General features: G+C 42.9%; 1 protein-coding gene across 1 annotated transcript; it reads left to right on the top strand.

The window, feature by feature from the left end:
- The first annotated feature begins 736 nt into the window (after positions 1-736).
- Positions 737-25,196, top strand: LOC139556482 (serine palmitoyltransferase 2-like). Its single transcript, XM_071370480.1, has 12 exons — positions 737-992; positions 3,674-3,868; positions 4,743-4,897; positions 5,945-6,093; positions 7,377-7,501; positions 12,279-12,372; positions 12,805-12,910; positions 14,337-14,556; positions 15,137-15,263; positions 19,783-19,918; positions 20,204-20,333; positions 21,805-25,196. Exons 1-12 carry the CDS (start codon positions 828-830, stop codon positions 21,955-21,957), a joined length of 1,755 nt encoding a protein of 584 aa, XP_071226581.1. The 5' UTR covers positions 737-827; the 3' UTR covers positions 21,958-25,196.
- The last annotated feature ends 33 nt before the right edge of the window (positions 25,197-25,229 follow it).

The following is a 25,229-nucleotide window of genomic DNA, read 5'->3' as shown; positions in this document are numbered from 1 at the left end:
CATCGCACGGCCTGCTGCTGGTTTTTCACTCAGCCGCCTCCATAGCAATTCACTTTAATAGAATGTACATGGGAATGGGATACATATTGGTTGGAGAGAGAGAACTTTTCTACCTATCTCAGCTAAAGTCGGGTGGGAAATACTCAGTAGGGTCTCTACTAACCAAATATGTGTAGTTTTGGAGGGGGACTGTGTTGTATGTACCTAGCAGCACTTCGTTCTCCACCCACCGATACAACACGATACACATCGTGTTGGAGAGAGAACTACCAACTTTAGCTAAAACGGGTAGAAAAGTTTTCTCTCTACAAGCCAATATGTAACCCATGTACAGTGTATTATGGTGTATTGCATTGGGGGCTATGGAGGGGGTGGAGAACGAAGTGCTGCTGGATATGTACGACACAGTCCTCCTGCAAAACTACACATATTTGGTTAGTAGAGACCCTACTGAGTATTTTCCACTGCACTTTAGCTGAGACAGGTAAAAACGTTTTCTCTCTACAGCCCAATATTCTCAACATACCAGTGTCAACATTGTATTTTTTAATTATTGGTCTTAATACATTTTTTCTTCATAAATTACTTATTGGATTTTCTTGTTAGCACAATAAAAGTGGCCTTTGATTAAAATTCAATGTCTTTTGAATTAGTTATCCACTTTGCAATGTTTTGAAATGCGTCCTTTTATTTTGAAGGCTTCTTCATTACCATACGAATGTGACGTCGTTGTTTGTGCTGCTGGCAGAATGCTAGTGCCGGCATTAACGGAGAAGAGAAGAGTCCCTGGGTGAACAAGTATACAACCGGGATATTCAAGCGAATAAATGGCACCAAGTATGACTGAGAGCTCGGCGAATAAGTTGATAAATGGAGATGTTTGCCACCGGACCGCAAACGGTAAAAAAACTTCGGGAAGGAACGGTTTCGTGAAGAATCATTGTTTGTTCCAACAACCGCAACAGAAGAAGTATCGGCGCCCGAGTGAGAAGGTGAGGCCCACCCGTCAACGCTACATAGGAATAGGGAAGAAACACTTGCCTTTGTATACAAGTAGATTGAAAAACCACAGCCCAACGAAGTATCAAACAGTTAAAAAATTCGCTACATTTTGGAGCTTTTATTACCTAGTCGTAGTTGTATTATTATAAGTTTGATAGGGTGGATGTTTTCTTACTAAATGATCAAGCCTCAGAATTTGTGTGTACTGAGGGATAGGTTATGGGTGTTGTCAGATAGCAGCCTATGATTAGGCTATGTTTCATTGATGAAAGTGAATATGAAAGTTTACAGTACACAATCGACCACATCCGTGACTAATTTTGAACATTGGTTTTATTTAGTTTTCCCAAAAGCCATTTTTAAACTAATCATTGACATCATAAATTCACTCTTTTAAACTCAAAACACCTATGTTTTTTTCTACCTGATGACGTGATAATACTGGTATGTGTGTATTAGTACAGCACTTAGCAATAACTCGTGTGTGTGTGTGTGTGTGTGTGTGTGTGTGTGTGTGTGTGTGTGTGTGTGTGTGTGTGTGTGTGTGTGTGTGTGTGTGTGTGTGTGTGTGTGTGTGTGTGTGTGTGTGTGTGTGTGTGTGTGTGTGTGTGTGTGTGTGTGTGTGTGAGAGAGAGAGAGATTGTAGAAGGGCTGGTCTCTGTTTACACTGACACTACTATGGAGAATACCAGTCAGCATGGGGAGGCAGAGCTTTTGTTGTGTAACAACTAGACAGGAGTACTTTGTCTCCCAGAAAAACACACACACCCCTCCCCGGGCAGCACACAAGGCTGCACCTGGGGAGAATGGCTGCTGGCTATGGGAGTGGGCCCTGGCAGTGCAGGAATGTCTCTGAGGAGAAAGATATGGAAGAGAGGGACATGGTGGCAGTTGAGACAAATTAGTCATTGAAGTTGTTAGGTTTGTGTCCCATCCTATATCCTGATATTACCAGGTTCTGACCACTAAATGGTGCTGTTTCTACTTTTAGGTGATATTTGTTATCAGGATAGTTCACCCAAATTCCAAAATGACATTGGTTTCCTTACCCTGTAAGCAGTTTATGGACAAGGTATGACAGCAACCTACGCTTTGGTTTTGTTTACTTGGACACTGTTTAAAAAGCTAACTTTTAAGCGTTTGTGGCACAAATCCAATGCAAGTCGATTTCTTTTGACCATGTCTTTGGATTCCTTGTTTCTAACTCATTGTTAAAAAAAACGTCAAATTGTATGTCAGATATTATATTTATTTAATATTATATGAATCCTCTAAATTAAAATGTCAAATTTGGGTGCAGTCAATTAGCTTAATTTCTCAGAGACAAAATAATGTTGCAGTAATGCTAATCTTATCTGTTTCTAACAACAGAAACGATTTCAGAACAATTTGAGATGGTGGATGTTGAAATCCTCTTGTGCTTTTTGAGGTGCAACGGCCCACATACTGTACTGTAGGCTACATTTGCAGTTTCCACCCCAGGTTCAAAGCAGTCTCTTCTCACATGACAGTTGGTCTTAGGACCGTTGCTAATGCACAGCTATAAATGGTGCTCAAATAAGATCTGTCTGTTTTTAGTAGTCTGTGGTAGTGGACGTAGGGCCTAGGACACTAACTGCTTTCTCTGAAAGGCATTTTTCACTTTAAACTGAAGCAACTCTCTCTGTCTGTGTCTGTCTGTCTCTCTGTGTCTGTCTGTCTCTCTGTGTCTGTCTGTCTCTCTGTCTGTCTGTGCATTTCAGTTAGCTTAAAGGTCTAGTTGTTAGCCGTCAGACCTCAGGGTGTATGTTGGTTAGAGGGCTATTTCCTCATGTTCGTTCCCCGTGGGAGACTGACCTGGTAGCCGGTTTGACCAGTTCTGAGCTCAGTTGAGCACAGCCTGTACGTGTGCAAACACATACACCACAAAGGTATTTCAGAGAGGGGCATGACTGGGTCACGTGTGGTTGCTAAGCAGCCAGGGGTTTAATGGGGGACGAGGCTGACTGACTTCAGGTCATTTGATTTCAGAGTATAGTTTTCAGGACAATAAGGCACAGTTCAGCTCAGCCTTAATTGGAAACCTATGGATAACCCTCTGAGCCTAGGGGCTGTGTGATCTGGCTTTTTACGGGGGGGAACAACCGCACTCATTCACTTATGTTTTTATTTTTATATTTTTTTTATTATATAACTTGAAATGGTCTTGGTCTGTTTTTGTCCCTCTGTGTTTTTAACAAACGATCTCTGAATAAAGAAGACTTGGGCCTATTTTTCCTCATGTTTCCCACTGAGTTGTTTTAATGTCCATAGAAATGCTCGACAAGCCTCTTAAATGTTGTTGTTAGACTCTCTCTTGATCTGGAAGCCAAGCTAAACACCTTTTTTAAATGTTCACTCTCACAAATCACACTAGAGTCTATCCCTGGCCTATGTAATCAAAGAGATGATAAGTTCACTCAGATGTCACTCGTTAATATTTTTCTCACCTTGGCTGTCACCCATGGGACAGAAGTAACTTCAACTGCCATTAGGGTACGCTTTGCTAAGCAACAACTAGGCCTACCCCAAAAACAATGGTGGTTCCGTGTCACCTTGTTTGGCGTTAACCGAATTTCATGCAAAGATCAACACAAAATCACTTTGAGTAAGTAACACCACCGTCTTTGTCCGTGTATTTCTTCTTCTCCAGAACAACCATGTTGTGCGTAACGCCAGCCTGTACAACAAGCCGTTTGTGGAGCAATTTGAGGAGACTCCTCTGCTTGTGGCGGTTCTCACCTACGTGGGCTACGGCATCCTCACCATCTTCGGGTACCTCAGAGACTTCCTGCGGAACTGGGGCGTCGAGAAATGCCACGTGGCCAGAGAGAGGGACGAACAGATGGTAAGAGATGCAGACACTACTTATGTTATATTTACTGTTGCATTTTGGTCATTTATCCAGACTCTCTATACATTTTGTTTGTATTTTTCTAAAGAATAAGGTATTTGCCACTAACCACTGATCTGGGATCAGATTACCTCACCGGCCCACCCCCCAATCCTAACCTAATTAAGATCTGACCCTGTATCAGTGGTTAGGGATAACTTCTACAGACTCCCTTCTCACCACTCTCACTCTGCTCCCACCCTAACTGGCTTTTACTGGATTCGTTGCTTTGATGTAGACCCAACTATTACAATTCTAATATTTACTCAAGCGCTGTGTGAATAAGGTGTGTCTCCTTGGCGACAATCCTATTCGGATGTGGTAATATTAGACATCTTTCAATTTTAACTTCATTGAAGTTGGTGGCTACTACTGGTTTCAGATCTCAACCGAGAGAAATTGTCTGCCCTGTTTTGTGTTCTGGTAAGGGCTCTGAGTGATGTCACGCACCCAAGAATGCTCAACCAATCACCCGACGGACATGACTTTTCTTCCGGCTATCCTACGAAAGGAAATGTTGCCATGTAACACAGGAATGTGTGAAAAAGCTAACTCAAGGCAGATTCCACAAGAGCTTTTTCACGACCATTATGCTCAGTGCAACCGTTATGTCCTAACAATTACTCAAGGAAGGTTATAGAACAGAGTAAGCGTTTCCCAAACCTGTTATTTGTAAACGGCAATGCTCAGTGCAAGCGTAAGCTATGTCAAACAAACTCTCTGAAAGCGTGAATGAAAGACACACCTGTGCACTTGCATTGTTCCAGACCTAGCTAATCATTCTAACGTCTGACAGTGATCTCTCTCGCTCACTCTGTCTGTGTTGTAGGACTTTGTTCCGCTGTACCAGGACTTTGAGAACTTCTACACCAGGAATCTATACATGCGTATCCGTGACAACTGGAACAGGCCTATCTGCAGTGTCCCTGGAGCCAAGATGGACCTGGTGGAGAGAACCTCCAAAGACTACAACTGGACCTTTGAGTGAGTTGCGCACCCTAACATCCCTGACAGGGCTTACTTATAGTGTGTGGGGGCTACTACGAGACCATTAGTTTGTCGCTGTAGCCTAGGGCCCAGCGCTAGAAAATCATGGGAGTAGCTCGGGGAGACAAGATGTGTGTGGATGGATGGGTTGGTTCTTCTATCCTTGTGGGGACATAAAATGCCACAAAAGTAAAACAAGGAAAATTCTCCCTTGTGGGGACATTTCCCACATCCCCTTGAGGATAAAGGCTATTTTAAGCTTAGGTTTAGGGTTACAATTAGGAGTACAATTAGGGTTAGGGTAAGAGGAAGAATAGTGCTTATGGGTTGGGTTACTGGTTAAGGTTTAGAGTTAGGGAAATAGGATTTTGAATGGAAATACATTTTAGGTCCTGACAAGGATAGAAGAACAAAATGTTGGTGTCCTTACCTACCTATGTCATGGAAGGCATGGCTCTATCATGCCCCCTCTATCACCCTTCAGGTCGTTGCCCTACTTAAAGGGCAAATCCACTCAAAAACGATATTTTTTGGTAAGTTTCACTGGTGACACTTGGCTTCTTGGAAGAGTATTTTAACTTGACTGCTGAAATGCCAAACATTTTAGGACCGTATCAAAAGACTAATGAAAAAAAAAAAATCAAAATAGATATATATTTTTTTGCTTTTTGTGAGGGGAGACTGTCGGGACAAATGTGCTGAATAGAAACCACCAACTGTATTTAGCACATGTTATTGTGTGTTAATGGTTGACCTCTTTCACTCTTAGCTAGGCCCCATTTGATTTATGAGCTTATTTTCACAACCAAATGTAAGTGTTCGGGAACCCATCACGTCAAGATGCAGTTAAAAACCAAACCTATTCAAACACGTTTAGCCAGTAAGGTATTTCATTTAGCTGCCTGGCAAAAATGAGAAGTACTGTATAAAACAAAGGAAAACCCTTCATAGTGTCATGGGTATGTTCTCTTTTTTGACACTGGTTTGTTTAATACTTCCGCCCATGTCTTGTCAGAGTTTCTCAAAGTTGTCTTTGTCTGCCAGACACACAGGCAAGGTGGTGAAAGACGTGATCAACATGGGTTCTTATAACTACCTGGGCTTTGCTGAGAACACTGGGAGGTGTGCTGACAGTGCCACCGGGTCGACACACAAGTACGGTGTGGGAGTGGGCAGCACCCGCTCTGAGATGGGTAAGACATGGTTATAATAACCTTCTTGTGGGGGGAAAAGGGACATTTGCTTCGATACACTCATATCTGTGGACCTCTGTAGCTCAGGTATAGCATGGCCCTTGCAATGGCTGTATGGTGGGTTCGATTCCCGATACCGCCCGAACACAGTCTCTTCACGCATGTCTGTAAGTCGCTTTGGATAAAAGCGTCTGCTAAATGGCATATGCTATCTAAAACGAAGCACAGATATGAAACATGCACTAGTACAGACAAGCTGCTCCGCTCATTTTGTTGTCGGTCTGTTTCTCCCGTATTCTTTGTGGTTTTGTCATTTTTTAAAGAAACAAGGAAACAAAAGGCACGTCATCTGTTATTATGTACCACACAATGACAGAGCACCGAATATAATGACATGTTGGATATACACTGAGTGTACAAAACATTAGGAACACCTGCTCTTTCCATGACCGTCTGACCAGGGGAAAGCTATGATCCCTTATTGATGTCATTTGTTAAATCCACTTCAGTCAGTGTAGATGAAGGGGAGGAGACCAATAATCTGAACTAAAAACCACACGTATTTTGGAATTTCTGTGCATCCTTGACAATATATCCGCTAATCAATATCTAAAAACAGCCCCCTTTTTTTTTTTTTTTTTTTTTCTTGAACTTGCACATCATCTCCTCTCTTTTGTGGCACCAATGTGAAGGTTGGGAGGGGAAACGGTGTTGCATTAGTCTAGTGTGTGGTGTGGGAATAATGACAAGCGACTCTGGAGAGCTTTGCGTTCACATTGCCCTAAAAAGGGAATCGGACCGCAAACTGACATCCGACTACCTCCGAGATGGTCTCAGTTCGGTTCAAGGACTCTTTTGAGTGATCCGAGTTCCTTTTGAAGTGTACACACTGCACAAAAATTGTCTGAAAGGGACCAAGTGTGAAAACGCCCATAGATCATCACTGTTACTGATATGGATAGTTATGTTTGTGCATCTTTATTGATGTCATGCACTTTATGTTGACATGAACACTTGTTCATAGACTCAGCGATATGATGTAGATGCAGTGAGTAAACAGCATAGGGGGTCAATTTCAAAGTGGGAGGCTCAACTTCTCCTCTGTTTTGGTGCCCTGGCTACCACGCTGTGAACCTGTGCACATGCGTAGATACTGTGTGAGAGCGAAGTCTTGCATCTCGCTTATCTCAATGTCTGCGGTGCTGCTGGTGGCAATGTCATTTAGCTGAGTTTACCTTTTTAAAGTAAGGCCTTATTCTATTGACATGTTCTGCTGTCTCCAGGTAACCTGGACATCCATGAGGAGTTGGAGCAGTTGGTTGCTAGGTTCCTGGGGGTGGAGTCATCCATGGCGTTTGGGATGGGCTTCGCTACCAACTCCATGAACATTCCTGCTCTCGCTGGGAAGGTAGGAATTCGGCTGGAATGCCTCGCCACATTTCCATCCACAGTTTTAATGCAAGTAAAGTACTACCATATAAAAAACACGAAAGGTGTGATGGAAGTTTTGGTACACTCTTTTTATGTCGGTAACATTAATTATGCGAGAAATAGCGATGGAAGCGCCTTTATGCTCAAATATTTATTTAATGACCATCATATCGAAGTAAACTTTGAGTCACGCGATCTGGTGTGTAGTACGCTTACTACGATTCAGGAAAGCATGCAGTTTATTAGGCTACAGATTAAATATATGATGATGAACTTCACAGGGAGGTGAAAGTGCAAGGTGATGAGCTTGATGCTCCTTTCCAATAAATATCCAGGGTCTTATTCTGGTGACATGATGATCGATGCTTTTCCATAATAATCTCATCATGTAGACTACGCTCACAGCCTATCCGCTCACAGCCTATCCGCTCACAGCCTATCCGCTCACAGCCTATCCGCTCACAGCCTATCCGCTCACAGCCTATCCGCTCACAGCCTATCCGCTCACAGCCTATCCGCTCACAGCCTATCCGCTCACAGCCTATCCGCTCACAGCCTATCCGCTCACAGCCTATCCGCTCACAGCCTATCCGCTCACAGCCTATCCGCTCACAGCCTATCCGCTCACAGCCTATCCGCTCACAGCCTATCCGCTCACAGCCTATCCGCTCACAGCCTATCCGCTCACAGCCTATCCGCTCACAGCCTATCCGCTCACAGCCTATCCGCTCACAGCCTATACGCTCACAGCCTATCCGCTCACAGCCTATCCGCTCACAGCCTATACGCTCACAGCCTATCCGCTCACAGCCTATCCGCTCACAGCCTATCCGCTCACAGCCTATCCGCTCACAGCCTATCCGCTCACAGCCTATCCGCTCACAGCCTATCCGCTCACAGCCTATCCGCTCACAGCCTATCCGCTCACAGCCTATCCGCTCACAGCCTATCCGCTCACAGCCTATCCGCTCACAGCCTATCCGCTCACAGCCTATCCGCTCACAGCCTATCCGCTCACAGCCTATCCGCTCACAGCCTATCCGCTCACAGCCTATCCGCTCACAGCCTATCCGCTCACAGCCTATCTGCACTGTATCTGCAAGCTGTTGGCTAGAGTGAAGTTGCCAAGGCCGGAGTAGACACAGTTGCTAATTAACGCAACAGTTTTTGTGACAAAACTATCAGTAGGGTTGAAACGTGCATATTTCTTTATGCGGATTGTAGGATATTTGCACGAAAATCTGTCGCCAATTGGATGTAAACCTAGCTTATGTATCACTTTTATCCGTCGAACTGTCTCTGCGTGTGTGTGTGTGCCTTTCGATCTCACTTTCTCTCTCACTCTTTCCTCTCACTTTCTGTAAGTCAATGTATTAAAGTAACCTTTCCTTCCCTGAAATGATCGCTGTTGGGCACACAGCGTATTTCCTTTTGGTGGTGAAAACATGTTATGTTTTCATTCACCAGTTGTACGTTGGTCTTAAAGGGTTAACGCCATTCCAAAACAATCTAGTTTCCTCCATGTGTTCTCAAAACATTGAGATACGGGGTAGTCAATTGTCATAATGCCTGACGACACCAATGGCCCTGAGGGTAGTAGCATAGGAAGTAGGGTCGGGCGACGTTATGATAGCATCGTCGATCAACGATGATTGACAGCCATTGTTGATGGTGACGACTTTGTGATGTGACAGACAATAGTTTAGCCTATTTGAACTTGACTGGCGCTGCTCAGTAAAAAACGGAGTCTCGGATTGCAGGGCAGTACCCAAGATACAGTTGAAGTTGGAAATTTACATACACCATAGCCAAATATATTTAATCTCAGTTTTTCACAATTCCTGACATTTAATCCTAGGTCAGTTAGGATCACCACTTTATTTTAGAATGTGAAATGTCAGAATAATAGTAGAGAATTATTTATTTCAACTTTTATTTCTTTCATCACATTCCCAGTGGGTCAGAAGTTTACATGCTACCAAATACTAATTGAGTGTATTGCCTTTAAATTGTTTAACTTGGGTCAAACGTTTCGGGTAGCCTTCCACAAGCTTCCCACAAAAAGTTGGGTGAATTTTGGCCCATTCCTCCTGACAGAGCTGGTGTAACTGAGTCAGGTTTGTAGGCCTCCTTGCTCGCACATGCTTTTTCAGTTCTGCACACAAATGTTCTATAGGATTAAGACAGGGAATTTTTACTTCGATTAAATGTTAGGAATTGTGAACAACTGAGTTTTTAAATGTATTTGGCTAAGGTGTATGTAAACCTCCGGCTTCAGCTGCATCTCCTACTAGGCCTATAATAAAAGCCTTAAGACAACTTAAAGTTATGAACAGTAGCTTATTTCCCAAATATTCTAGGCTATATTAAGGTGTTGCCCTAAAGTTGTTGTGACTTTCAAGAATGAAGGTCTATAGCCTAGTCATAGGCTTCTCAATCACAGCTTTATGAGAGATGGCACAAACAAGTATTCATTGTTCTATTATTTTGAGGCAAATAAAGCCCATGATGTATAACTTAATTCTCTACGGTAAGACTGTAACTCATCAGACAGTCACTGCTCCATCATGTGCGTGCCACGCACACACACACCCGTTCTGCTTTTCCACCGGAAAGGAATATTTGAAAACATTTGCTATTGCCTGTACTTAGCCTCTTCCCAGGCTTTCAACAACATTATATTTCACCATGATTTGTCCAGTTAAATTCGATTTCGCGCTACAGCCTAACTGTCGTTTTAGCCGAGCTTTTTGGTTATGTTTGAGTTTTTTTATGTATTGAAATGGCCAATGGGGGCGATGGCATCGTATATCACTGATTTATGGTACACAATCATCATCGGACAAAGGTTGACATCGCCGAACCCTACCTCCTTGCTCTGACTCTACTCATAACTACGTTATTGAGGAAAAATGTACTTTATATGCCTGTGATAAGTGGTTGTCCCACCTAGCTATCTTAAGATGAATACACTAACTTTAAGTCTCTCTGGATAAGAGCGTCTGCTAAATGACTACAATGTGAAATGTAGGAAGCGCTCTGTGTCAGACACATTCACTCTCTCGCTCTGTGTGTGTGTTTTGACAGAAAGTAAAATTAAATGACCTCAGGGTACTTTAACTGTGACTTTTCGGGAGACTAAAGAAAAGATGAGCACTCTGTTTCTGTGTAAAGCTGATGTATTTATTAACGGGACAAACAAACAATAGGCTCACGTTTTGCCATGAATCCCCTTCATCAGAGCCTTGAGAAGGATTTAGGGAGGCACCTATATCACCTCGCAGGGGAGTGTCCCGCTCGTCATGTCAATCAAACATGTCAGTAGTAACAGCAACTACACAAGTTATTCAAACAATAGTATGATTGATTCAAGATTCCTACACATACATTCCACTTGAGTAACAAAAGACGGCGAAGTAAACAAAGAAAAACGTCTTTACAGAAAAAGATGAGGGAGAGCTGTTCATTCAGACCATTTGGCTCGACGCAATCTATGCAGTCGATCCAAAGTGCCTCTCTCTGTAACTATTGCCTCCTCTGGAGGAAAGAGAAACCGTCTCAATTACCCAGAATTTCAAGGTTGAGACTGCACCGTGATTGGCATTCACGTATTTATTATTTTTATTTTATTTTACCGGATAAGTTGACTGAGAACACATTTTATAGCAACGACTTGGGGAATAGTTACAGGGGAGAGGAGGGGGGATGAATGAGCCAATTGGAAGGGAAGCTGGGGATGATTAGGTGACCATGATGGTATGAGGGCCAGTTTGGGAATTTAGCCAGGACCCCGGGGTTAACACCCCTATTCTTATGATAAGTGCCATGGGATTTTTAGTGACCACAGAGAGTCAGGACACCTGTTTAACGTCCCATCTTAAAGACCGCACCCTACATAAGGCAATGTCCCCAATCACTGCCCTGGAGCATTGGGATATTATTATTTATTTATTTTTGGACCAGAGGAAAGAGTGCCTCCTACTGGCCCTCCAACACCACTTCCAGCAGCATTTGGTCTCCCATCCTGGGACGTAGTGCCGCGCGATCGCACAGTCCGTATTTTTGGTGCGGATAGCTGTTTTGTTTTCAGCTACTCTTCATTTGAGTGAGTGTTTCATCTGACCAATGTGAACAAGCCCACATGGGCATTTGAGCGTGTAAATAGCATGTGTTGTACCCTCTCTTACACACACATGGTCGTCCTCGTGAGAGTAAAAACACACATTTCCTGTCCTGACGGACATCGGAACCACTAGTTAGAGAGGAGGTAAAGGTCCAGAAGTCTTAAACCCAGTCGGTCTCTCTCTCTCTCGTTTTTCCTCCTTTCCCCGCTTCTTCTTGTAAATTGCGTCATTGAATAATGAGCTCATTCTGCTCAATCATTCATTCACTAGATGATTAAGTTGTGTAACCTGTCCTGAGGTAACTATGCAACGGTGTGTGGTGTCATGTGTCGTCGCGTGATGGCTGAAGTGTCACTGACTGTGAGACTGTCTGTAAAGCCAACCCCTTCAGGGAAGCTGTCCTCTATACCACTTTAGTTCTTCAGTATATTGTAATACTATGTAAATACATTTGATTAATATTAAGTCATTCTAGGGCTGTTTGATGTAATATATTGTATGAGTTACTTGATTTAAGACAATGGCTCCTATAAGGAGTCTATGCCATTGAATGTCCTCCATCGCTCTGTAAGGGGCAAGGTTGAATATGTTGTATGAAATACTTTCTGTAAATTCATTTGTTATTTCCAGGGCTGTTTGATTCTGAGTGATGAGTTGAACCATGCCTCTCTGGTGCTGGGGGCCCGCCTCTCTGGCGCCACCATCCGCGTCTTCAAACACAACAGTGAGTACACCAAAACTAGTTCAACTCAACTACCCCCAAGGCCACTACACACTGGGGGAAACTAGACATTAAGAATTCCACAAAGGCTCTGTGCTTTGGTGTCGGTTTTACCTTGCACAGTAGTGCCCGTTAGCGACACCCGTCACACACGTTTACCGCTACATCATCTACTGTTCCTCCCTTTGTAATCAGTTAGGTGTGTCACGTAATAGAACCGTTACCGATAGTCTGCTCCTTTTCATGCCAGCGTTTTTGTTTTCGACTGCTCTGAGACTGGGTGCCAGTCTGTGTTAGTCAGTTGGTTGTCTTATCATGGATAAAATGTAGCATTGTTGAACGTCAAAAAAACGTTCAGGTATTCCGGCTGCATTATTCACACCCTGTCTATGTCCTAGTCTTCTCTAACACCGATCTGTCGGTCTCCGCTCCCAGATATGGTGAGTCTAGAGAAGCTGTTGAGAGATGCCATTGTTCACGGCCAGCCCAGAACACACAGGCCCTGGAAGAAGATGCTCATTCTGGTCGAGGGAATCTACAGGTAGTCTACTTTTTTTTTTTTTTTAAGACTAACAGATTCTAACCCTTTGAACTCTCATATGTAGGGCAAGATGGATTCTGTGGAGGCATGTTATTTATAAAAAATAAAAATAAAAATACAGGTGAAATGAATCAAACCGATTTATGCGGATACGCTCTTTCTAGCACCCAGAATTGATTGATGTAGAGTGAATCATACTGCAGTGCATTCAGACTTTGCGTAGAAGTGGACATAAAAAGTGTGTGGCTTGAGTTCTTCGTGAGGTACTTACCGTAAAAAGTCAACCAATCCATAATGATCAATATGGTTGTTAGTAAAGCTGCCTCTCCCTAATCAATATAATTCACTAATGTGTAGTTAAAATGGTCTGACACACCCTTAGGGAACTTAAGATAAACAGTCATTGTCTTCCCACTGCAAACAAAGATCAAGGAGTTGCAAATAAGATACACTCAGTGGCTAATTTATTTGGTACACCACGCCGTTCCTACAGACGGAGTCATTGTGGCCGAGGCTTGGTGTATAAAGCAGGTAAACAGGCATGGAGGCATTCAGTTACTGTTCCATTGAACGTTAGAACAAGTGACTTTAAGCGTGGTATGATAGTCTGCGCCAGGCGCATCGGTTCCAGTATCTCAGAAACGGCCTCCTGGGCTTTTCACGCATGACAGTGTCTAGGGTTTACCGAGAATGGTGCGACAAACCAAAACGCATCCTGTCCGTGGCTGAAAACAGCTTGTTGATGAGAGGTCGAATCAGAATGGCAAGAATCGTGCAAGCTAACAGGCGGGCCACAAACAGGCATATAACGGGGGAGTACAACAGTGGTGTGCAGAACGGCATCTCGGAACGCACAACTCGTCGATCCTTGTCACGGATGGACATTGCAGCAGATGACCACACCGGGTTCCACTCCTATCAGCTAAAAACAAGAAGCGGCAGCTCCAGTGGGCACGCAATCACCAACACTGGACAATTGAGGAGTGGAAAAACATTGCCTGGTTCGACAAATCCCAGTTCCTGTTGCGTCATGCTGATGGCAGTCAGGATTTGGCGTAAGCAGCATGAGTCAATGGCCCCATCCTGCCTGATGTCAACGGTACAGCCTCGTAGCGGTGGTGTAATGGTGTGGGGAATAAACATCCTGGCACACGTTAGGAAAATAATTCAGGCTGTTCTGGAGGCAAAGGGGGGTCTGACCCAGTACCAAATGGGTATACCTAATAAACTGCCCACTGAGTGTACAGTACATTGTTTAGAGACTATACCTAGGGTGAACTAATCATCCGTCTTTGTAGGTGAATTAACATAAGGTGAAAAGTACAGTTAACTGACCCATCGTTTTAGTGTGCATGTGTTAGTCTTGAACGTGTGTGTGTGTCTCTCTCCTCCCTCCACCTCTCACCATTCTCCTCTCCTTCCCCAGTATGGAGGGCTCTATAGTACGTCTGCCTGAGGTGATAGCCCTGAAGAAGCATTATAAGGCATATCTGTACCTGGATGAGGCCCATAGCATCGGAGCTCTCGGACCACGAGGTGGAGGGGTGGTGGACTACTTTGGTCTGGACCCCAAAGACGTTGACATCATGATGGGAACATTCACGAAGAGCTTTGGTGCTGCTGGAGGGTACATCGGAGGGAAGAGGGTGAGTTTGTTGTCTGCTCTAAAGCAACCTTGATTTCCTGCTGTCTTCACATCTGCCAATTCTGGTAACAGAGTGAATACGAGACTAGGAAGTAGGGCAACGTGTGACTCTCACCAAAGGGTCACGGGTTAGGAGAAATGTTCTTGGCAGGATACCAAGGTTCCCAAAGCTATGTTCAGGGCAGTAAATGTTCTAAAACATTCCATTACAACAAAGCTAGGTGTGTGTGTATAGATAACAGGCACTGACACTGACATCATATTTATATTGACCTTTAAGATTTCCGGGATGGTTTCTGATACAGTTTACTGGGACAGTTTTAGGTGTGGAGGTTTAGTCATCAACAAGACAAACTGGTTTTATCATTGCCCCATGATGTGTGAAATTCTCTAAGGGCTGAATCCTATCTTGAGATCCTAACTCCGAGTGTCACATATATCATGCTTTCACATCAATAGGAGACTTGTAAAGAAATTTGAGACTTTCACGATCTGAAGTTCGACCTTTTATGTAGTATTATTGTAACTATAAAACCCATTTTATATTGACAATGGTGTTTTATTGTATCTCTCCCCCATAGGAGTTGATAGACTACCTGCGCTCCCACTCCCACAGTTCAATCTATGCCACGGCCATGTCCCCTCCCGTGTCACAACAGATCATCACCTCTATGAAGATCATCATGGGAGAGGACGACACCACTCTGGGTGAGTTTACACAGCAAGCCTCCACTTCAGCTGGGACCACACTGTGTTGTTGATTGAAAACTAGTTTAGTATCCGTTTAGGTAGTTCTTTTCATCTCTGGTCCTGGAGAGCTACAGGGTGTTATAAACTGGGTAGTTCGAGCGTTGAATGCTGATTGGCTGACGGCCGTGGTATACCACGGGTGTGACAAAACGCTTATTTTTTTTATAGGCTCGTGTTCTTGCCTGGCACTGAAAAACATGATTCAATCATCAAACGTTTGATGTGTTGAATCTAAGCCAGAGGGTTGATGACTGCTATACAGTACAAAAGGTATTTCGCTTGCATTAGGCAGTAACTGACACCACAGTGTCATTACCATCAGTAGCCACAAGATGGCAGTATAGACCTGGAAAGCTTAGGAGCTGTTTTGCCCACTGTTGAGTTGACCTAAACCCTGCTGCTTGGTTAATCTTGTCACGCGAAGTCATTGCCCTCTCCAACAGATGACAGCTCAGAGGTGGGAGCTTAATGTCATGTAGGGTTTGTATAGATTTTCCTCACCAGCTTTAAACTGGTCTGATCTGTACTTTGACTCAGGGAGTGGCAATTACTCACCTACAGCCAAGTGATGAAGGCTGTATAATACATTTCTAAGTGGCTAACAGAGAAAGGTAAACAAAGGAGAGTCTGGATAATAATCCTTCTAGAATGGCACATATAGTTGCCATGGCACTATTCCTGTTTGGACTCCCCCGACAGACACAGACAACCACGCACACAGCCTTATTGGTGACTAAAAGTAAAGTGGCCGACGTTGAAAGAATCTATTTCCCTGTTCAATAACAGCAGATTTTAGCTCATCTCACTCAGGCTAGCATTAGTTGTTGATCTTGTTGTTGTTTATGTGGATAGGTAACTGAGGGAGAGAGCGCCAACCTGTTCATGGTTGTTTGATCAATAGGCGTGTGAAGATCCCTAATGTAAGAGGACTATACTGGTATTTTCATATTTGCAGAAATCCATTCGGGTGTATTTTGGCGATTTCTTTCTAATGATCTAAAGTCGTGCTCTTGCTACTGCCTGTAAAATGATGTCAGGCAAACGGATTATTTGCATATAGGCCTACTGTAGCTCTGATTGGTTATGACGTGCTGGTCCTGGACAAGACTGATGTTTTTATTGGGTTTAATTTACTGCAGTGTCTAATAATTGTCCTAAACGCAACGCCGCTTTCCAACTCTATATTGCTATAGAATTTTCACAAATGCCTGACTATGCATCATTCCCAAACATTCTATGAATTTATGAAAATGTGAACATGACCATCTAAGTGGTCGTTTTTTTTACTGTACTTTTTGCCTCATTTGACAACGAAATCTGAAAATACTGAAGATGCGTTCACTAACATGATAAGAATGTTCTTGGAGAATTTTGGGGTAGGTGTCACACAAGGTAAAAAACAGTGACAAGGGATTGAGTGAGAGGTCTAACTGGTGTCTCCAAGTGGCCACCCACCTCTCCAAAGTGTGCGCAGTTCCTAAGTAATTCCAATACACTTTTATGACTCAAAGATGTTTTGTTTGGAACACAGCCCCGCATCACCGCCTTTACACAATTACCGTTGTTTACGCAATCCAAAAACAGTCCATTATAAATCGCAGTCTGGGTCAGGGTGGGCATAATTTGAAAGCTTGTTCTATTGCCAACATGACTAGCTACATTTTCAAATACAATCTTAGTGTTAGGCTTTCACTAGGCAATTCAGAGTACCAAATTGTATACTGAACAAAAATATAAGTGCAACATGCAACTATTTCAAAGGTTTTACTGAGTTACAGTTCATATAAGGAAATAAATTCATTCGGAACTAATCTATAGATTTCACATGACTGGACAAGGGCGCAGCCATGGGTGGGCCTAGGAGTGCATAGGCCCACCCACTTGGAAGCCAGGCCTACCCACTGGGGAGGTCCTCAGCTGGCATGGTTACACGTGGTCTGCGGTTGAGGCTTATGGTAGAGAAATGAACAATCAATTCTCTGGCAACAGCTCTGGTGGACATTCCTGCAGTCCACGTGCCAGTTGCACCCACCCTCAACTTGAGACATCTGTGGTATTGTATTGTGTGACAAAATTGCACATTTTAGAGGCCTTTTGTCCCCAGCACAAGGTGCACCTGTGTAATGATCAGGGATGTAAACAAATTTGTGCTCAATTTGAAATAAGCTTTTTTGTGCATATGAAACATTTCTGGGATCTTTTATTTCAACTTTACATGTTGCGTTTTATAATTTTGTTCAGTTTAATGTTGGTGCGTATAGAATGGAGTCGTGAGTGCATTCGGATGCCTGTTTCCGGGGGAACTATTTTTTACACAATAAACAGGTTCATTCTGTTCAGGACAACTGTCAACACAACCCAGTGTATAACGCCATGTTGTCTTGTAACTGGACATGTAAACATGGTGATCATAAACGATGACACGGTATATGACATGAGCTTTATGATATGGAAATGTGAAGTGTACATTTGGACTCATGGGTCTTTGGCTTGCTTGTATGACATCCAAGCGGTATTTATTATAATCCTCAACATGTCATCTTTCAAAATACTGTACATCGAGTTCTCAATGTACAGCATTTCCCTGACTCAGACGACAAAACATTAGCAAAAGTTGCCCAATTAGCAGCAGGGATTGGGGCAACTTCTTGTCACACGCGGTGCTCAAGTTCAGAACAGCTGTCAGTCCAATCCCATACAGCGCTGTGGAGCCTGAGGTCTGACGTCATGTATAGCATGTTACTGTGAAGCCACTGCGTTCCAATTTAGGCGCTTATCAGTGTCCAAATCTGCCATTTTCAATCCGTATACAGGTACGAGTGTAAAGGGATACGACCACCAACTATCACTCAAAAACTAAAGGCAATGCATGTTAAATGGAGTGGAGTTAAGGAGATCAACTGTGTTGACAGTCACTCCTACACACACAGCAGAGCACATCCCCCTCTCAGTAGCACCAGGCTGGGATAAAACCTCCGGACAGTCCCCTGCATCCCTCAGAGGGCTCTGACTGATTGAAGCCTGTGAAGTGGTAGCATGGACTTTCCCCACATAGAGCTTTAATAGGTTTCAGATGTCTGTGTGTTGGAGCTCCGTAGTGTCTGTGCAGAAGTGTTTGTCTTCTATCTGGGTACAAAGCAGCCTGCCGCTGGGGGTTAGAGTTCTAGGTGGCTCCCCTGACCTTCAGGGCTTCAGAGAACGAGCTGTGGTAAAACAGATTCAAACAACATAGCCCAGTGAGGGTCCGGGTCACTCCAGGGTTGTTACTATAACAGGGAGGTTCCTCCCGTCTCCCACCAAGGTACAAGTTGCGTTTAACCACAGATCCAGGATCAGATTACTCTATAGCCCAACATTACCCATTGGGGGATGAAAACATTATCTCACCCGGTATCAGTGGATAGGGACAAGTTCCTCCCAGGTGGGCCACAGTACAGCAAGGTTGTATTCATTAGGGCATGCAATGAGAAACGTTTTACAACGGGAAATGAACAATTCCTATTGGATCAAGTCCAAGTAGGGCCTCACAGTTTCAGTCCATTTACTTCTGTTTGGTCCTCAATGAATATGAGCCTGATCTAGCAGCTATGTTCAAACCATCACAATGCTCCAGACCATTCTCTGACAAGCAGATGGATGGAAATGGCTGATCTCACGGCCTTGTCTAAATCACTTGACAGTTTTCTCAGGAAAGAGTAACATTGGCAGTTCGATGGTTCCCAGCTCCATGCGGGTTTGAGATTCAAGCCTTTGAAGTGTAGTCACTGCCAATAGCTGCATAACTAGCAGTGGCATCGAGGCTGCTAACGTTTTGGCCGGTGTGTCATGTGCCAGAATGACTGACTGGGGTTCGACGCTTGGAGAGTTAATAAGTGTTGAGTGTCTCAGGCAAGGTTGCTCATCATATTGAGTGTGGTTCAGGGAACCACCTCCTTAACCCAACCAGAATTACTTTATCTGGTTTGAAGCTCAAATCAAATATGTGGATGAGACCGGAGACAGGACATTCCTACCAGGGAGCCCCTCAATATGAAAGGAATTTCAAACAAGTGGAACGCAATTCCTTCTCCTGATAGCATCACTCTCTTTTTTTTCAGCCTATACGTTTATCATTCTACAATTCTCTCAGAATGGCTTTGAATTCCAAAGCCAGGGCCCAGGGGAAACGACTGTCTGTGTGAAATTAATTTCATTTCAGACTTGAGCCTGGAATGCTTTACGTTTTCAGCTCTGTGTTTCAAAATGAAATGGCAGATGCTGTTTTTTTGAGTTTGAGCTCCTAGATGTATCCCGTCCTTTCAGTCAACAAGGAAGTTAGGCCTAAGGTTGTGGGCTGAAGTAGTGTGTAAATGCCACAGTCCTTTCAATGGTTGTGGTTTACCTGTTCATGTTCTTACTAGTTAATGGTTGTAATCACTAATGGTTTAACAGGTTAATAGATTAATTAGCTAATTTAATTGGTTGTTAATGGTTCCAGGGGCGGAGCGTCTAAAGCAGTTGTCAGAAAATACCATATACTTCAGAAGGAAACTCCGAGAGATGGGATTCATCATCTACGGAAACAATGACTCTCCTGTCGTACCCATGATGCTCTACATGCCCGCCAAAATAGGGTAGGTCTGGTAACCGCTAGTTCGTGATGTTTACAAAAACACAAACCTCAGCTAAGATGGAGTAGGTTTGATCAGTCAGCCAAGTCACACATCTTGGTCAACTAACACCAGTTGTTGAGTAAATAACCACAGTGAACATGATCAGATTGTTTCTGTTATATTCACTTTTCTCTCACACGATCAACATGACATTGCTCAGTCAGCCAGCCAGCCATAGAATAGGCAGATTGTTAACACATTGGTCACGTGGTCCATAATCCTGATCTCTGATTGGTTCGCTCTCAGGGCGTTTGGCAGGGAGATGCTGAAGAGGAACATTGGGACGGTGGTGGTTGGCTTCCCTGCCACACCCATCATAGAGTCCAGGGCCAGGTTCTGTGTGTCTGCCGCACACACCAGGGACATGCTGGACACGGTGAGTCACCGATCAGAGACACACACACACACACACACACACGCATGCATCAGACATGCTTGACACAGTGAGTCAACTAATCACAGTACAGAGTAGTCAAAGGACTCCTCCCTCTCTCCATGGAGCCATCTCTATCTGGCTCTCGCTGGTACTTTTTCAAAAGTGTAGACTTGTTTTGTCAGTCTGTCTCACTCAATAGGATTTGTGTTCAGAATTATTTATATTCTATTCAACTCTCTTTTATCTTAGTATAGGATGAAAGGAGGAGGAAGGATACTAGGTGAGGAGACTACATTTAAGTATTGAGATGTACCCAAAGTTTCTATGTGGTCCTAGAATTGGGTCCAGTCCAATTGATGGGAATGGTTATGGTTAGTTACAAAAGTAGGTGCATTGTTAGAATGTATGGTGAAGACTTTATTTTTCCCTTGAGACATCACCATCATCCTTTGATAGCTGATGGAATTCCTCCACATGTCTTCGTCTCCTCAAAGTAGTTACAGTGACTGACAGACTGACTGTCTCCCAGCAGTGAGTCAGTCATGCCTGGCTTCTGACTGTCAGGGCTGATGTGCTGCAGGCATGGAGGACAGGAAAGGCATTTCAATACATGCTTTATTAGAGGGGCGGGGGTGTGAGAGAACACCTGGGTTCAGCAAGTGTTTGTTTTCTTCAAATACTTAAGCTGAGCTCGCCTGGCGCAACAGAACCAACAAAATCATCCCACCCATCTGGCAATCCCAGGGAGACTCAATTATGTGTTCAAAGTATTTGGAAGAACACAAATACTATTTGAACCCTGGTGTGGGAGTCTTGGAAGGAAGACCGCACAGTGCCATAACTATGGTGGAGCAGCAAGCTCAGATTTAGTTTTATTTGGGCATGTGCGTTGTCTGTCCAAGGACAGTCATTTATCTTTTGGAAGAGCATGTCAACACTGTTTTTAATGCTCCATTTAAAGCACATCAGCTTCACTTTGTTAAAATGCATGAAGCCACTTTTTTTCTTCTTTGGAAATCTCTTCTCCCTCTTTACTCAAAGTTCAGAGAAGGTGTTGGAAAAAAGAGAAAATCAAGGAAGGTAAATTGTTTCCAGGTGGGTTGCGGACCGATGGTATCGCAACACAGAAAGTCTCTTGTGGAAAGTGGTGTAGGCCAATTTAGTTTTTTTTTGTTCTCAGTTGTGTTTTAGTTTTACCCAAGTAGACTCCATTTTTCTCCACTAACAATTTCGTCAGGTGAATGTCATGGTTCAGCAACCCTCACAATGGTGTAAGAAGCACACCTCTCCCCATTCAGTCTCTATGATCAGCAGGAATTACTCATGGTTCTTAATACTCACAATATGCTGCTGTTGTGAGCTACTCAACCTCTCCCCTCTTTCCTCAGAATAGAATCCCACTTCTGACTCCAAGTGTAGTAAACATAATGTCTTCTGTTGTTATCTTCTCATCTCTCCTTTCTTCCCCCAGGCATTGGAGGCCATCGGTGAGGTTGGGGATGTGTTGCAGCTGAAGTTCTCCAGACATCATGATTTCCCCTCCTCCCTGGGTCCATGGTCCTCTGCGGAGAGTCTGCTCCTGGAGCCCAGCCACGTCAAGTCTTCTTGTCATATAACTAACTGAACCAGCTACACCAGGCATACTTGCACGTTTGTTTGTTTTTGCACTTACCTGGTGCACCGGCTCTAAATCAGTCCCTGACTAAAGAATGAAAATGTAGAAGTGGAACTTAGTGGATTTGAGTATCTCTTGACCTACACTACAGTGGGGCAGGGATGAAAAAAGTCACCAAGGTCCTATCGTGTGTGTTCGTTTCGAAGTGTGTAAGCCCCTATCGTTGTCTTAATGTATCTTAACTTATTGTGAATTCATTTTTTTGTGTTGGACCTAAATGTTGAATCTTATTTCCGTGTGCACACTGCATTATGGGGGCTTCTAGTGCAATAATAACAAGATGGGGAGGAAGAGTAGAACAAGACATGGATTTCTATTGCCATTCAAATATACAATTTGTTTGGTTGTACCAATGGAGTTAATGATTCAGAGAAATGGAATCCCTAGAACCGGGATCTACATTTTGTTCTAGGGATTATATTTCTAGGATAACAGCAGAAGTTATAATGCAAGAAAGAAGTAAATAAATAATATATATCATTCATGACTAGTAGGGCAACATATAGACTTCATATCAAATGAGGTACATCGTCAAGTGTAGCTTATTTTATATTAAACTTCCCACTCTGATCGGTGTGTTAGACTATAATATTGTCACTGGGGTTCTTTCCCTGACCATTGTTGATATTATCTGCTGTTTACACAGTAAATGAACAGGTAAAATCTCAATGTCTTAGACCTATTATCAGAGCTAATCCTCTCTCGCTCTCTCTCTCTCTCTCTCACTCTGTGTGTGTGTAAGCTACATATTACACCTGTTTAGAAGAATAGGGTAAGAACCCTTTTGAATAGCTGCCATGTTGTGAATATTTCTTATATATATATATTACAGCTTTTTTCCCTATGATTCTTCAGCCTTTAATATTTAGTGTTTATGCCTGCACTCGAATGACTTAAGCCCAAATCTCTTAAACATTTCTATACGCTCTAGAGTATTTAACATATCTATACGCTCTAGCGTATTTAACATATCTATACGCTCTAGCGTATTTAACATATCTATACGCTCTAGCGTATTTAACATGTCTATACGCTCTAGCGTATTTAACATATCTATACGCTCTAGCGTATTTAACATGTCTATACGCTCTAGCGTATTTAACATGTCTATACGCTCTAGCGTATTTAACATATCTATACGCTCTAGCGTATTTAACATGTCTATACGCTCTAGCGTGTTTAACATGTCTATACGCTCTAGCGTGTTTAACATGTCTATACGCTCTAGCGTGTTTAACATGTCTATACGCTCTAGCGTGTTTAACATGTCTATACGCTCTAGCGTGTTTAACATGTCTATACGCTCTAGCGTGTTTAACATGTCTATACGCTCTAGCGTGTTTAACATGTCTATACGCTCTAGCGTGTTTAACATGTCTATCGCTGAAGAGTCTTTCATATTTCTATAAGCTTGATAAGAGTCGTGTGAAGTGTTTCTCTTGGGGTTGGTATCACAGACACTGATTTTTAGGCTAGTCCTGGACTGGAAAACGATTTGAAATGAGATTCTTGGCTTAATCTGTGTCCGGGAAACTGATCCTTACTGAAGAGCCACGTGGTTTGAGTCTCTAACTGTATATCTTCTAAGTGCTTATGTTAATAACCAGCGTTGATGTCTTAGTAAACTATGACACGCTGGCCATAATATGACCCACCTGTTTATCTGTATGTATGAAGATGATGCATCCTAGCCATGCTTCTCTGATGTACAGATATGTCCTTATTTGGTAAAACTTCCTATTGATACCCTCATCACAGTGCATTATAAGTGCATTTATAGTGCCTTATGAGCTATATATAATGCACGACATAGACATACAGGAAGTTTTACGCCTTTATTTATTACAAATGTCATATCGTTTTTCAATCTGCTCTATTTTGTGGAAGATGTTTCTAATATAATGTCTCTGTGGCAGCTCTAAATATTTTCTACACCTTTTTTGGGGGGGGGGTTTACCAAGAACCGTAAAGGGTTCTTTGTTATTTCTGTATAATCCTTTTTTGGTTCCAGGTAGAACCTTTTTTTTGGTTCCAGAACCTTTAACCAAAAGGTTATTTTGAGGGTTCTTTATTGGGTGAAAGAGTTCTGCCTGGAAGCAAAACGGTTCTACAGGGACAGCAGAAGAAACCTTTAGGAACACTTTTGATGGAGTATGTGTGTCTTTAATAACAGACGGACCACGTCTTCAGTGCTAGTACTACTGACAGGCATTGGAAATGCACAGATGATGTAGCCTCACTGAAATGACAGGCTTTACGGCTGGCTAACTGACGCTGGGTTTAAAGGAAGCGTCTTTTCCCGCCAGCTGTCTCTCACAATGATTCTTCTCTAATATGGCATTCCAGAATTCGCTGATTTTTGTTTTAATTTGAGTTTGTTTTGTTTAAATGTTATGTTTGACTTTCCATGGCTCAATTTATGGGTCAGTTCAAGTATAATATTGTCTTTAGTCAAATATCCAGTTTGTAGTGTGTGTGAGTACATCATTTTTTATTTGTATTGGAAGTAGAAATATGTGGAACAGAGCTGCGGTTAGCACTGTGATCATTCCACTACTACAAACTCCTTATTAAACTATGGCTGAGATTTAAAGTGTCTATAATTTGTCCAGACGTAACATTTTAAACTTGCTACTTGTCTGTTGTGTTTAGTTAAATCTGGGTGGGCCCATGTAGTCTGTCTTCATCCCAAATGGCAATATTCCCTATAGTGCAGTGCACTACTCTTGACCAGAGCCCTAGTCAAAATGGTGCACTATACTGGGAATAGGGTGCTATTTGGGACTCACCCTGTGTATCCTGTTCCCATCTCCTTTCTATTGAGGCATGATGTGATTGCTGACATCCAGTAACATGACCATTTATCTCAGGAAGGCTGTTTAGATTTCAATAATACTATAAACATATGAAATTAATCATTATCTGACTCAAAGTAAATGTTTTTTTAAATGAAAAGATTAAAAATCCCTTTGATGTAACATTACATCGTTTAACTTGCAATGGAAAGAGAGCTGTGATCTGACCTACTCTGTAAATGCATATACACCTGTATGTTATCAGTCGGCTTTTACTCTTGGCAAGTTCAATGTTTGAAGATAAACCACTTGATGGGGTTTTTGAAGCTATGGTTTGTGTTGACTGTGCTGTTGGAAACAGTGCTGAGATTAAATCAGTCTTTGTTTGTTTCACCTCTTGGTTAGATTTGTCTTCTACAAAGGTCT

Source organism: Salvelinus alpinus, chromosome 27 (genome assembly GCF_045679555.1).
Source record: "Salvelinus alpinus chromosome 27, SLU_Salpinus.1, whole genome shotgun sequence".
Taxonomy (NCBI): Eukaryota; Metazoa; Chordata; class Actinopteri; order Salmoniformes; family Salmonidae; genus Salvelinus; species Salvelinus alpinus.
This window is presented reverse-complemented; position numbering and strand designations above follow the sequence as displayed.